At 41.1% G+C, this 15,817-nt stretch overlaps 1 protein-coding gene across 1 annotated transcript in view; it reads right to left on the reverse strand.

The window, feature by feature from the left end:
- Positions 1-1,405: 1,405 nt before the first annotated feature.
- KLF12 (KLF transcription factor 12) overlaps positions 1,406-15,817 on the reverse strand; it is a gene marked incomplete at its 5' end in the record, with an annotated part of 80,512 nt that continues 66,100 nt past the window's right edge. Inside the window, one exon of the mRNA XM_080917160.1 lies at positions 1,406-1,911. Coding sequence (XP_080773286.1) covers positions 1,730-1,911 — 182 coding nt within the window. The 3' untranslated portion in view covers positions 1,406-1,729. The remainder of the gene's footprint in view (positions 1,912-15,817) is intronic.

Raw genomic sequence — 15,817 nt, forward strand, 5'->3', positions numbered from 1 at the left:
ATTGAAATATATTGCAAAGGCCTTCACTGGAGACCTTTTATATTTAAGCTATAAAACGTCTTTACAACAAAAATCTCACCAAACCCAACTGCCACATAAAGCTGGGGAAACAGCAGCTTGTAGTGGGGACAAAATATTTTGGAAAGAGTGCTTGTTGGACGTGTATTGCTTTTCCTGTGCATTTTGCTAGATACAAAAAGTCTTCATTTGGGAGGAAGGATGAAACCTCAACTTGCTCTAACCCTTCTCCCATGAGGGGCAGGTTGACTGTCCCTGCGGATGCCAGTGTAGGAGCACAGGGATTCTGGAACAGTTTAAAAAGTGAAATGTGTAGAGTCAGACTCTTGGCTCTCCAAGTTGGAGAAGTAGCACCAGGGCAAGCCTTCCATGGGGACACTTTTTCCACAGACTCCTGCGGAAGCAGGACAGACCCACTGGCTGAAGAGCCAGTCCTCAGCTCTGCCTCCCTTGCCTCTCTAGTCACCAAATGACTGCTTTCAACCAAGGAGAGGGGAGCACTCTTTAATTGTGGTACTTAAGCAAGTAGGACAACAAACAGTGGAAAGATTACCTCCGTGCTGGGGATGTAACTAAGACATCTGAAATGCTGGGGTGTTTTTTACAATCCCTTTAGTAAGTATGAAAATCGGTAATGTGAGTCCTCAGTGGCGTTATTGTAGGAAAGTCCTTCTATTCATTATTGCTTTTCTCCTCGAGAGGAGCACTATTTCCATCTCTGCTTTGTCTCATTTTCATGTTCACTGACTTTGCCTGGGCAGCTCCACCTCTTACCTTGGTGCCAGTGTGTCTAAGAAAGCCCCCGTCCCCTTGACTCCCTGTAATCAAACACTAAGGGCAGGAGGAGATGGTGCCTAGGTGACAGAGCACTGCAATTTGAAGTGGGGCAGCAGTTATTATTATTGTTATTATTATTATTTTAGACAGGCTCTTCCTATTCAACTACAGAACACTTCTGCCAGTCCATGCCAGGGAAGAGCAGGACTGGTCTTTGAGAAACTGCTCTGCCCCTCTGCTGGGACAGATGCACAAAACAGAATAGGAACAGAACAGAAACAAGCAACAACAAACAAATGAAAAGACTCAATGTTGGTTCTTTTCGGGGACGGCATGAGGACAAGGTATGAGTGCTATCAAGGTGCGCCATCGCTAGCACAGAGAGCTACTTCTCTGTGTGCCTTTCTTTGTGGGTAACGGAGCGTCTCCAACAGCCCCTTCCTTTCTAGTTCATGCTGCTTGCTGCTAACAGACTGGAGGTGTGTTCTAGCTTACTGAGATAGGAACTGAAATTGTCAAAAGGGTTTAGGGTTGGGGTGGGGGTGGGGTGCCATGGAAGATTCATCCAAACTGAGAAGGTCTCCTCTAACCATCACTTAAGGGACTTGATGGCAGTGTCTGCCAGCTCAGAAAAAGTACAAGCTACAAACATCTTTTCAATGGCAGAGGACATAGCATGGAAAACAATGCCTGTCTCTTCAGGACCTGAGGCACTGAACTCCCAGGCCAGCGTGAACGCAGACGGCTCTCTCACGCGTGTGGTCGTGATGGGGGGTTACCTTCAAGGCCGAAGGGAGAAGGGTTCCTTCTTGTTCCTGCTCTGGTATCAGGCACCGTGGGAATGGCGGTGCCCTTGACGTTAACACTGTAGAGGGAGCTCAGCCCTGCTGAGTCAGTTGCTCCTGAAGAGACCCTAGCTGGACCGGAGCCTTCCTCACACCAGCATGTGCCTCCGTCGGTGCAGTGCCAGGTGATCTGACCTGGAGAAGCTGCGGTCACAGTCCGCGCACTTGAATGGCTTCACTCCCGTGTGTTTGCGGTAATGCCTGGTCAGTTCGTCGGAACGGGCAAACTTCCAGGTGCAGCCTTCCCACGTGCATTTGTAGGGCTTCTCTCCTGGAAGAAACAAAGACACACAAGCTTTGGGGCCCCATCCTTTTTTTTTTTTTTTTCCTGGAACAGCCCAGCCAGCACTGAATGCTGGGAAAGGGTTGTTTGTCAATGGGTGTTCCATTTGGCAGGTCTCTGTGAGGAAACCTTAGCATCCCACCAGGGGCTTTGGGGACAGAAGGGTGAGTTTCAAGTTCTGCTTTCCTGCTGTGACATCAGAGAAGTGGATTAGCATTCACCTGTGCAGCGGAGGGAGGAGTGATGCTAAGTGGCCTGCTTGTCTTACAGGTGGGCTAAAGAGGAAGAGGGTTAACACTTCAAGTCTGATTTAGCTCTAGGGTGGGAAGACACAGAGAACAGTAAAGGGAACTTAGTTTCATTTTAATAGACCGTCTTTCCTGCAGATTACCCATCACTGCAATGTTATAGCGCTTTGGGGGACATAATGTCTATTTCTCTGTCATTCAAGGTATCCCTGTCACTTTATTACTACTTAAAATAATCCAGACATCAGACATAAGTTATTCACAGAGATCTACGTTTTCTTTGTCCCTCGGGAGGAAATCTGAGATAGCTCAGCTGTGCCAAAGCAAGTGCATTTTCCCCCCCAAGACCGGAGAACCAAACTGAGCCTGAGGAATCCTGAAGTTGGACTGGTGCTGAGAGTCCCTGTAAAAAGTGAAGAAGTGTGTAACCTGACCCTGCCCTTCAGTCAGCTTGTAAGGACAGCACACTATCCAAAGCCTGTGCTGGAAAAGATAGCCTGTCATTGTCTAATGGGCTCCCAGGGGGAGCAGGACAATGGCTGACCCTGGTGCACTGTTTTCCTAACCCTCTTCCAAATGGAAGCTCTGTCCCCGTGCAACCCCACAAAACTGATCTCTCCTGCCCCTCTGTCCAGTGGACTACAATGAAGGGGCCAACAATGACGACAGGGGTAGGCAGCTGATGCTAATCCTGTGTGTGGAGCTGCAAAGCATTCCCTACTTCCCAAGACAGAAAATGGAGGCTCGATGTGCTAGGTAAATTACCGAGGCCTGGGGGAAGATGTGCCTGGCTCTGATTCTGGCACCTTTCACCACACTACAGAGGGACAATTCTGATTCTAACTAAACTATTGCTTAAGTGCACAGGAAATGCCCAGTCCCTATATGTGAAATGTTTAGGTAAAGCCAACATGGTGAAATCTGAGCAGGCTGAGAATGAACTTCTTTTTCTAATTCAACTGTTAAGTGAGTGCTGGGTCTTAGGATTAAGTGGCCCATTCAGAAGAGAGTGAGTAAGTGGTTCAGATGCAAGGAATCTAGAAATGCTGAGGCACTAATTGTGGTCACAGGAAGCACCACAGTTCTCTGAAGGGATCCATTCAGAGCATCCTGATTGCATTGACCAAAACCCTCAACTTCTAATTCATCCCAGCTGTTCCAAGGAGACAAAATACTCATGCCTACTGCAACCCAAGCGTCTTCAAACGGACTGAGGATTGAGAAACAAGGTATCCCTGACAATGAGTAGCAAGCATTTACATGTTGAATATTGCTGATGGCTTTTATAGTTTTATTGGCTTCATGAGTTCGGGCACCTAGTGCTATATATATATACACTTTTCCCAATGTTCTTCCTCCTTTGTGGTCACCAAGAGATGGCTCCTAGCAGAGACGTCTAGTGTTATGGGATCACCCAGAGAGAAAGTGTCAAAGCTAGAAAGGAAGGATAAAGGATCTTCTTTTTTTCCCACCCTTTTTATTGAAAATTGTTTTCTTTCGAACATAATCTAATATCCTGATTATAGTTGCTCCTCCCTCCACTCCTCCCAACTCTTTCCCACCTCTCCTCCCATTCAGATCACTTCCTTTCTGTCTCTCATAAGGAAATGAACAGGCTTCTAAGAGATTAACCAAATACAAGATAAAATAAAAACTAAGACAACAGAATAGGACAAAACAAAGAGTAGGAAAGGAGCCCACAAAAAGACACAAGAAACATATGTAGGCATAGAGACCCTCTACAGATTACATACAGCCAGGAATTCCCCTAAACACTAAGCTGGAAGCCAACGGCTGGGCATTCCATTCTAAGACCCCATCTAAGACCCTGCAGGCCTTGTGCATGTTTCATTAGTCTCTGGGTTCACAGGCATGTGGGTGCTACCATGTTTACAAGGCCTTGTTTTCCTGGTGTCCTCCATCCCTCTGGCTCTTAGACTCTTTCTGCCCCTCTTGAGCAGTGTTCCCTTAGGGCTCAGGGTTGGAGGATAGTTGATGGAAATATTCCATTTAGAGCTGCGCATTCCATGTTCTCCTTCTTTCTCCATAATGCCTGGCTATGAGTCTCTATATTTGTCCCCATCTGCTGCAGGACGCAGCTTCTGTGATCATAACTGAGCAAAGCACTAACCCATTAGTATAGAAGAATGTCAGTGGGAGTCATTTTACTGATACATTCCCCCTCCCAACACCAAACATTAGTATTGGTTTTTCTCTAAGTCCCCGGGTTATCTTGCCTCAGATTCTCCATTATCCATGCCACATCACATTCCATCAGGTAGAGTGTGATTTGATAAGGGTCAGATCACATATTGGTTGGTTACTCTCGCAGGGTTTGTTCCAATTTTGCACTAGAGTATCTTGCAGGCAGAACGCCATTGTAGATCAAAGGGGCTATGCTTGGCTAGGTGTTTACATTTCTCTCTTGGTAGCCTAAAGAGTACCTTTCCATACCCAAAACACCAGGGCTGAAGGCTATGTAGTCCTCAGCTTGACTTCTCTGTGTTCAGTGATTTGTATAGGTGCTGTCTTCAGCAATGAGGCCTTGCTGTTAGTTTGGGAAGAACAACTTATGGTCTTGTCAACGTTCCCATAAGAACCACTTGGATGACACCTCTATTAGATGTAACAATCCCAGCACAGGAAGCTCCATTTGCCAACGAGATGTTCAGCTGGGGCTCTGTCTCCCATTTTATTAGGTAATTTAGATGTCTTTCATATATGCAAAGATTTTATAAAGTTTCTAATTGTATTAGTTTTTCACACTGGCCCTTAATTTTAGCTATTATTCCTTCATCCCCCTTCCCTCCCAGGGCCCAACAGATTTTTACTGTTCTAGTCCCTCCCCATATATCTATTTTTAAAAAATATTTATTTATTTAACATATGTGAGTCCACTGTTTCAGACACACCAGAAGAGGGCATCAGATCCCATCACAGATGGTTGTAAGCTACCATGTGGTTGCTGGGATTTGAACTTAGAACCTCTGGAAGAGCAGTCAGTGCTGTTAACCGCTGAGCCATCTCTCCAGCCGCCCCCCCCCCATATATCTATAATCACTCATTTTATTTCTCTTTTCTAGCAAGATCTAAGTGCCCCATTAGGCCCTCCGCTATACCCAACCTCTGTGGTTCTGCTGACTGTACCTTAGTTATCACGGACTGACAAGCTAATACTCATAATTAGCAAAGACACATCACATTTGTCTTTCTGGGTCTGTGTTGCCTTACTCACAATCATTCGAACTTTTTTCCTAATTCCACTCATTTACCTGACAATGTCCCAGTTTCATTTTTTAAGTGGATGAGTAATATTCTGTTGTGTAAATGCGCCATATTGGGTTTATCGAGTTGTTTGTTGAAGTTATTTCCAATCTCTGGCTATTTTGAATAGAGCAGCAACAAATATATGAGAGAAACTGTCTCTCTGGCAGAATAAAGCATCCTTTGGGTATATGCCCAATTGTGGTATAGCTGGATCTTGAGGTAGATTGATTCTCATCTTCCTGAGGAATGGCCACACTGACTTCCATAGTGGCTGCTTGCACACCTATGAGCAATGTATGAAGCTTTCCCTCCTTCAATGCTCATCACGATGAGCTGTCACTCATTTGCTGATTGGAGCCATTCTAACGGGTATAAGATGAAATCTCAAGTAGTCTGGTTGACATTTCCCCGAAGGCTAAGGCTACTTAACATTTCTCAGCCATTTGAGTTTCTGCTTTAGAGACTTCTCTGTTCAGATCTGTACCCCTATTTTAAAACGATGTTGTTTAATTGATATCGAGATTTTCCCATTCTTTATATAATTTGGTTATAAGGCCTTTATTGGATGGATCATTGATAAAAATCTTTTCCTATTCTGTGGGCTGTCACTTTGTCCAAATGACAGTGTTCTTTGCTGTGCAGGGGCTTTCACTTTTGAGACGTCCGTTTATTAACTGCTGATTTTTGTCACCTGTGTTCTCATTACTGTATTCAGAAAGTTGGAGAAAGGCTCTGCTTGGAGTGGGGGTGGGGTCGGCGGTGAAAAACATTGCTCAGTTGTGTGGTAGGATGCTGTGTGTTTCTGTCTTGGTAAGGAAGTAGCAGATTAGGTTAGAACAGGGCTAATGGGCCCATTCCTATTGCAGGTTAAAGAAAGGATGCATACCTATGAGGCTGATGGTATAACTGGGGGCAAGAAGGTCCAGGCTCACCTCATGAGGAATGAGGGAAAGTGATGTGGCCCAGAGCACAGAAGGACTGCATGCCTTCTGTGGACTAAATGGATTTGCTTGTCTCTGTTAAGCACATATAGTCTCCAGTTTCCTTCTCATGGTTATTTTGTCAAGTTAATAATAGGATTTACACTTTTTTTTTTACTTGAAAAATATACAGAAGGAATTGATCAACTGTGGTACCAGTTTGTAAAGGTTGAGGGAAAGATAGAAAGCAGGATGGTATACTTGCAAACATCGAATGAAAGTTAAACATTAGTGTCTGTAAACATGTCTACATTAACTTCTTTACTCATTATATATGTCCACAGGGAAAACTTTCAGAATCCTTTCTAAGAATTTTAAATATCATTACTTATAGTAATCCGTCAAGTGCATTAGTGCACTAGAACTTTCTATGCCTATCTAACTGTGACTTGGCAATGTTTGCTCAGCCATCTCCTTCTATTTCTGCCCCGTTCAGTCTCTGACAACCCCCCTCTGCTTTCATACTTCATGGGGTAAACTTCCTTTTGTTTCATGGATTAGGGAGACCGTGTAGTCATTTTCTTTTAGTGTCCGGACGCATTCCATTTCCCAACAGATAATTTAAATTGAGAGTTCTGAACAAGAGGAAATGAATGCCTCTCTTAAGACTCACACAACTCCACGAGACTTTAGAAAGTATGTTCTGACACAGGAAAGTATAGGAGGTGAGGGTCATATGCCATGCGGCTGGGCAACACCTCTCTGGATGGTCACTAGTTTCCAGAGATGATAGCCCTGCATAATGACTCCTGATTCATCTCCAGCTTCTTTACGTACTTGGGAAAAGTGACAACCAAGAACAACGATGAGTGCCCGGTGTACTCAGTCTAGGAAGGGGCGGCAACACTGGGAGGATCAGCGTGTGTGTGTGTGTGTGTGTGTGTGTGTGTGTGTAGCAATAGTAAAGTCATTCGTGTAGCAAATGTGTTAAAAAGTAATTTTATAGTAATTAAAAGGCAACAAACTTGAGGGGAACAATGGAAGAGTTGGACAGAGTAGAAGAAAACAGGAAAATGAAGTAAAAACAGTACCCACGTATAAAATTCTCAAAAATAAAATAGTACATTAGAACCACAAAAATTTCTGGCACTATACGTCACCAGCTTGAGTTTCTAGTTTCTTTTAGTCCACTTTTATTGTTTAAAGGGTGTATTAAAGAGTCAACAGTAAAATGTAAAGGAGATGTACAGATTATTAAAAAGTTGAGCTGTTAAAAATGTACATCCCAGTCAAGAGACCCATGACATAGACATATAATTTATAACTCACAAATCAAAATACTGGACCATCTGATATATGCTATGTTCCAGAACTTTAAAAAAAGCTTATAAAGCCTACTAAAAAGCCTTGCTATTTTATATATAGCAAGATTTACCCTGAATTTAATACTGTTATAGGATACCATGATAGTCCTGCTACAGAATAAGACTATCTTAAAACAAAACAAAACAGAACACCACAAAACAAGGAAAAGACGTAGGCTTGAACAATGAAAACACCAGGGGTTGTCTGCTTTGCTCCTCATAGCTCTGTTCTCTACCAAGGTGGACTTTGCTCACAGAACATTTCTGTTCCTTTCTTCAGGAATAGCACGTTTTCCTTGAAATTTGCTTTAGTGGTAACAGAATCACACACATATTATATCTCAAACTGTTCTCCAAAAACTTATGCTGAAAACAAAAATATATGCCTAAATCTTTCTTAATAAGTTAATAATGTGTTTTTTTTTTTTTTACTATGTATATGTCTCTGCACCACTGGAATGCCAGGTGCCCACAGAAGCAGAAGCAGCATCAGATTCTCTGTTACTGTGGCTTGATATGGCTATAAAACCACAACGTGGGTGCTGAGAATCAAACCTGGGCCCTCTGGAAGAGCAGCCAGGGCTCTTTTTTTTTTTTTTTTTTTTTTTTTTTAAACACATCCAGCAATGTATTTTATTTATCTTTGAAAGAGATCCATCAACACCGTAAATGGGCATATCTTTGCTATCCAAAAACAAAGAAACTATTTTTTTCTTACAACTTTATTTTAAAAAGAGAGATATATGTACAGATTTTTAAAAGCATTTTGGCATAACACTATATGAATATATTTTTGTCAGTACTCAATTCTTTTAGAGGTTTGATAGTATGTATTGAAATCTTACTAGTTACCATAAGCATAAAGTACATGTAGAACAGAACGTAACATGGAAACAGAGATTTCTTGGGGTGTATAGATTAAACATAATGATTTTTGAATACCCAAAACTGCCACAAGGCTATATTCTTAGCTCTTGGATTATTAATGATTTAAGGTCCAGGTGTACCACACTCTGAGAGGGTGGTATACACTTATTATTTTTTTCCTAAGAAGGACGAAGGCTTTCACTTTTTGGCCGTTGTTTTTCTTGAGCTTCATATGGCCTGTGAGTTGTTTTTTGAGTGTTCAGAGCTTTCTGGGACTAGTATCCAATTATCGGTGACTGCATATTATGTCTGTTCTTTTGTGACTGGGTTACCTCACTCAGGATGACATTCTCTAGATGCATCCATTTTCCTAGGAATTTCATAAAGTCATTGTTTCTAGTAGCTGAGTAGTACTCCATTGTGTAAATATGCCACAATTTTGGTATCCATTCATCTACTGAAGGACATCTGGGTTCTTCCCAGCTTCTGGCTATTATAAATGGGGCTGCTATGAACATTGTGGTGCATGTGTCTTTGTTGTATGTTGGAGCGTCTTTGGGGTATATGCCCAGAAGTGGAATAACTGGGTCTTCAGGTAGGACTATGTCTAATTTTCTGAAGAACCACCAGACTGATTTCCAAAGTGCAGCCAGGGCCACATTTCTAGGTCCTATCATATTTTTTTTATTCCATTTAGAAAAGAGGGTTAGGCAATGAACAAATACAAATATAACCCTTTGTAGGCAAAAAGCTTCAGAAAATATTTAGAATAGTCAGTCACAAACTTCCAGGGGATTATGACTTTACTATCAGACTGCTACTGATCCTTATTTCCTATGTTAATTCTATGAAAGAGAATGAAATTATTGGCAAAAGTTTGATATAGTGCTATGCATGCAATGGTTTTTTTTTTTTTTTTTTTTTTTTTGCAACATAAAGTTAAAATGTGAAAGTAAAAGAAAGAATACAAAGACAAAGATGGCTGTCTACTTGCGTGACACTTTGCCACTCCTTTAGGGTACAGTTTAGCTTCCCTTTAAGACATTTCTTCCATAATTCCATTTTCAGCATAATTTTAAGAAAGCAAACCTACCAGAAGGGAGTGAGGGTGTCTGGGGGCTGTTGTAACTCAGTGGCTAACGGAACTTAACACACAACTGCGACCTCACTGGAGTGCAGGCAACAGTGGGAAGAGCACACCAAGTTCACAAAGATGTCCTCTGACCTCCCCACGTGCACTGAGGTGTAAGCCCCTCCCAACTTCCTCCCTTACTACCAACTCCACCCCTCATTCACCATAACTTATTAAAAAGTATCATTCTTGTTGTTGTTCTAAATGTTCTTAAAGGCATACTTGGAGTTGGTGTTGGACACTATGTTCCATGCATGTCCAGGCAGTATTTGCCCCTGTACTAACCTGTGTTATTAATAAAGTATCCTGGTAAAATATGAACTCATATCAGAATATTTTTTTCTGTCTCAAAACAGTCAACACAAACTGATTTATTATGAGATGCTTGTCTTTCCCATTCTGGTCGAAGAAAAGGACTAAGACAAGCTCGGTGCCATTCTATGGCATTTACCCAGCAGAAAGTACAGTAAAGTCTAAAGAAAACATCAGGCATTGAATGAATTCCCAAAACCTACCAAACAGAAAACACTTTTTCAGGGCCTCCCATTTCACCACCTGAAATGCTAAAAGGTAAATGTGGACCGAGACAGAGAGCAGGTGCCTTTTCATACAAAGATGACGTGTGAGGAATACATTTAGAGGAATGTGTAATTTCAAAAGGCCCATGTTAAACAAAACCCCCCGTGCTCTCTGTGGCTCCTCTGTTATTTTCTCAAGCAACTGAAAAGGAACCCCTTTAGCAACAGGAAGTGCAGGCATTTCTTTCTCTGTTCAGAAGTGCATTTTTGAAATCTGTTTAACTTTTACAAAGTTACAGGGGCCCAGACATTGACAAATGAGCTTCATTTGATTCAGGGTTCAACATATTTGCTGTGACACCCTGGTTCACTTGAGGAATGGTATTTGCATATAAGGAAGAGAAGACAAGGAGGAGGGGGGAGTCAAGATTACTATCTTGTCTTCTGGTTTCTGTTGCATCAGGTTATGAAAGTTCACAGGTATCTAGATCTGAAAGGAAATTAGGTACTTTCAAGACAAGGAACTAGAAACCTGGAGATCAGGAAAGAGCTGGTATTACAAAAGGATGGGCTGGGCCACACTCGTTCTTGGAGTGAACAATCTATGCCACCTGGAGCTTTAAAAATCAGGCTGAATGGCCAAACATGGATGCAGTTACCAACCTGCATCTGGGTTCTAGGCTGTAGATCTCAGCTTCCGGAAGCAGCTGCCCATTTCTAATGCGTTGGCTTGTCTTCTATTTCTACACTCTCTGAGACTCCAAACTGTGCATTATAGAGTATTTAGTTTTATGCTTATGAAACTCAAGGTAATCCTGCTTACTGTGAAGAAATGTATATAGGAGATACACCTTTGCTGTTGTGTGGGATGAAAAGATGTTTGTGCATGTATTATATCTTCTTTTAAAAATGTATTTAGGTGTGCTTACCCAAACAAGCTTATGTAGATCCCAGAGGGTGACATAGAATGTCTTCATTAATTGCTTGTCTTCTTTGCTTTTTGATGTATATTGTCTCCCTGAAACTACTGGCTGGCCACTGAATTCCAAGGATCCTCCTGTCTTCTACCCTGTTCTGGTGCTGGTCATATGCCTTTAAAGCATAGCTTTTTTTTCTTTCTTTTTAATTTTCTCTTCCTTTTTACCTAGGTCCTAGAGAATCAGCGCCCAGGTCCTCTGAGCCACCTCTCCAACAACCTCATCTACTGCTTTTAAGGAGCAAATTAAATTGTTCAGGTAACTGGTTGTCCACTCCAATTTTTGCATTTGAAAACATTTTATGTACAAAACTGAGCCGAGTAGACCGATCTGTTGTATAATATGTGTGATCAATTTATTTGGTCTTGGAAATGTAATTAAAGAATCAATGTGTTACTTACTCTTCATTATCCTGAACAGTCTAGACTACCTTCTTCATTGTGTGTGACTACCACTAAGTGAGCCCCTGTGTCATTCTATGAAGGCAAATCTTGACAAGGACAGTATTTCCTACTTTCCACACACCATCCATTTTTCTAAATGACTTCATGATTTTTAACACATTTGAGCTCGAGAGCTTGCTAATCTAGCAGTTACAGTGGCTAACCCCACTTCAGTCAGGAACCTTGTCTCTATGAGTCTTGAGCACATTTTATACTCCACACTTCATCATACTGCTTTAATAGGAGTAGATATCTAGCCAGAACTGGACTGGCAAACACAGCCCAAGTTATGACTAACTGGACAGACAGTATTGTGAACAGAGTCTAGCTTTCTCAACCAGAAAGCAAACATGAATGAATAAAAATACTCTACAATAAAATCTACTTTACAAAAAGCAAAAAGTTCAAGGTCAAAGGACATAGTTTTCTTTGGCTATCCCAAGTTTGTTTCCACAAGGTGTCAACATGTATTTGCCTATGTGTCTGGTTACCTTATGTTTCTTTTGCAAAGTCTTCTTTAACCTGTCACACAGATGTATGCCAAGACTTTAAGATTTTCTTCTCACTTATATAGCTCCCTTTGTTCACACAGTTCCTGCTGTAACCTACCAGGGAAAGTCCAAGTGTCTACTTTCCTTCTCACTTTTAAGTACAGGAGACATTATAAGGCAATCAGCTCTGGCCTTTTAAGTCATCTCAGGTGACCAAAACTTTACTCAGCACCTACCACCTCAACAACGGTCTCCTTGTCCTGCTTTGCTGTAGAAAAGGGGTAACCTTATCTACACTGGTTCCAAGCCCAAAATCTCGTTGGGTGGAAAGAGTTTTATTTGAGGTGATCCTATAGAGAGGTAGGGCAGGTATTCTCCATTTGTCCCATTGTGATTATCACAGGTGCCAGCTCTGGTTTCTAATGGCCACCCCACACTTCTCAACATTCAGCCCCACAGGAGTGGCCCATCTTTTTTAGGTTTTGTTGCCTTTCACCAGGTGAGGCTTCAGTGGTTTCATTGCTGTGAACTATGTCTGCCCTGTTTTGGACCTTATGCATAGAACCTCCCGGCAACATGAAAGTTAGCCAGTAGCAAGAAGACTTTCAGGGAGGTACCAGTTGGATGTCTCCATGTTGTATGACTTAAGTATGGGGAATCTTCAACAATAGCATCTTATTATCAAGTTTTAGAAGATTATAAAAACAGCAGCAATAGCCTGTAATGTTTGAGAGGAAGTCCTACAGGAACCCACAAAACAACATGTCTGAAAAAAAAAAAAAAAAGGCAGCCATACTTGGCACTGAATTTTTATTTGACAGCTTAAGGCATCTAGAAGAGGCATTGTCTCCCAATTCAAGCTCCTATGGTATATGCATAGGACCATATTTTAGGAAGCTTCTCCAGTAGATTTCCATATGGCTTTTTAAAAGATCTTCAGTATTAGGAGTTCTTGGTCATGTTATCTCCTCTACCACATCCCCTTAGACCTCACTCCATTTAGCCCTTCCTGCTACATTATTTCCCTTTATTCCTTCCTACTCCCCACATTCTACATACCCTCTCCTGAAATCTCCCACAAGACCCCGTTACTATTTTCCTGCCTTCTATGCATACTCACACTTAAACTTTAATATTTAAATATTAAATACTTTAAATATCCAAAGCTAGCATGTGAGAGAATATGGGGCATTTGTCTTTACGGGTCTGGATCATCTCACTCAGTATAATGTGTTCAAGCTCTATCCAACTGCTTGAGAATTTCACTTGTATTTACAGCTGAATAGTATCATATTGTATACATGTACCATAGTTTTATTATTTATTCATCAGTTGGGCATCTAGACTGTTTCCATTTCTTAGTTATTGTGACTAGAGCAACATGTATTTGTACTAGACTATAAAGTCTTGGGGAGTATGCCCAGGAGTGGTATAGAGATTGTATTGCAGGATTATTTCTGGCTTTTTTGAGACAACACCACACTAATTTACATAGTGGCTTTACCAACTTGAATGTCCATCAACAGTGGATAAATTTTCTCTTTTCCCTACACACATACCAGAACTTGCTATCATTTACCTTTTACTTAGCTATTGCAACCAATAAAATGAAATCATATGGGTAAGATAAAATTTCAAGGTAGTTTTAACCTGATGGATAAGGATGTTAAATATTTTTAAAAAATATTTTTTCAGTCATTTTTTTTTTTTTACTTATTGTTTTGAAAACTCTGTTTTGTTTCATGCCCCATAGTTTAATTGGGTTTTGTTTTCTTAGTAGTTAGTTTTTTTAATTTTTTACAATATATTTTAGATGCTAGCTCATATGTATAGCTGGTAAAGATTTTTTTCTCATCCCACAAAGTGACTTATCTTAATGCCTACATTACCAGGTCCTGTTAAGAAAATCCTTTCATGTGCCTATAGGTTGAATTGTATTCCTTACTTCCTCCTCTATGAGGGAAAGATACCAGGTCTTATGTGGATATGTTGGATGGTATTTTGTAGATATCAGAATCCTAGAAATACTGGCTCTAATGCCAGTGAAGGAATAGAGTTGCCAACAAGAGCAAGCAGGCAAAGACTAGAAGGTGCCTTCTCCCATGTCATTTACATAGGCTGACATCAGAGGTGTTTCCCCGATCAAAGAGGGCCTTTCCACCTCAAAGAATCTGGATTAGAAGTGGCTCTTCACACTTCAAATAATTTAATTAAGAAAAAAAATCCCACACAGGTGAACCTAGACAATGGATTTTAGTTGATTCCAGATGTAGCAAAGATGGCAACCAAGAACAGCCATTACAAGTTTACTCTTTGTCACCTTGACATGCAATCATATCTTTACCACACCTTATGTTAAGTTTACTTTCCACATGAGAAGAATAATCAGGCTGTAATCATGTTTACCATTATATGACTCCCATACACACAACCACTAATGCATTACACACTTAATCAGGTCATAATTATGCCTAATATGCACCTTTTCCACAACTGCAAACATCCATTTTAGAACAGCAGGTAATGCCCCTTGAGGGGTAGCCTTTTAGTATTTTAAAAACTTAAATATGATAACTACTGGTATTCTTTCAATTGATGTTACATTACATGACAGAGAAATTGAGGAAAGAATATAAAATTCTGTCAAACACATTCTTAACAAACTATGACAGAAATACTCATGCCAATTATCATCTTTAATTCTGCACCTGGTCACATGGCCTTAGCTGGTAATAACGACTTTCCATTCTGTATGTTTTTTCACCCTTGACAAGTACCTCAACAAGTCTTAGTTGTTTTCCTGGAGGAGTGGCCTACACTTTCTTTCCTGACTGGTCTGTGTTCTTTATCATTCTACATAGATTGGGTTGTTGCATTTTCCAACTGTCTTAATCACAGGCCATGGTAGTACCAAGAAACTCTAACATATGCACTCCAGACATAATCTTTTATGCATTTTTGGAGAAGAAACCCAATTTTCCCTTGGTAATATAGACCAAGCACCCTTTCTAACACTGTTATTCCTTTCTTAGCCTGTTGGCTTAAGGGCATCAGAAAGCCAAAGTGGCTGTGGGGAAAGGAATTCTGAGCTTCTAGTTCAATGGAATGTTTTATGTGTCTCCTGGTAAAAGCATCCCTATCTCTGGAAAAAAATACACTAATGGTAGTTTTGGCAGAACCATTATGTGTATAACCGGTAAATCCATAACCTGAATTAGTATCTATTCTATTATGGCCAATATAGTTAACCTGCCATCAGGTGACTAGATGGTCCACTGTGGGGAATAGTGTCCTATATGGAGCTTAGTGTTAGTCTCTGCTGCTGGAAGACCTGCACTCAGCAGCATCAATAACCAGGTCAAACCCAAGTGAGAACATGCAGTCTCCAGAATCCAAACAGGCCCACTAAACATTGTCCTTTCTTGGTGCTGGGAGAGATGAGTTACAATAACTCATCCTTCACCCCATACCTTGGCTCCTAAGAATTTCACTGAGGAAGAAGGCCCTTAAATTTTGGCTGAATTTATTTCCTATCCTCATGTGCATGTGTGCCAACAAGTCCAAAGTGGCACCCACCTCCAGCTCACTTGTTCCAACAGCATGATATCATCAACATAATAGATCATTGTTATATTTTGTAGAACAGACAATCAACTAAGTTATCACA

Source organism: Micromys minutus, assembly GCF_963924665.1.
Source record: "Micromys minutus genome assembly, chromosome: 5".
Taxonomy (NCBI): Eukaryota; Metazoa; Chordata; class Mammalia; order Rodentia; family Muridae; genus Micromys; species Micromys minutus.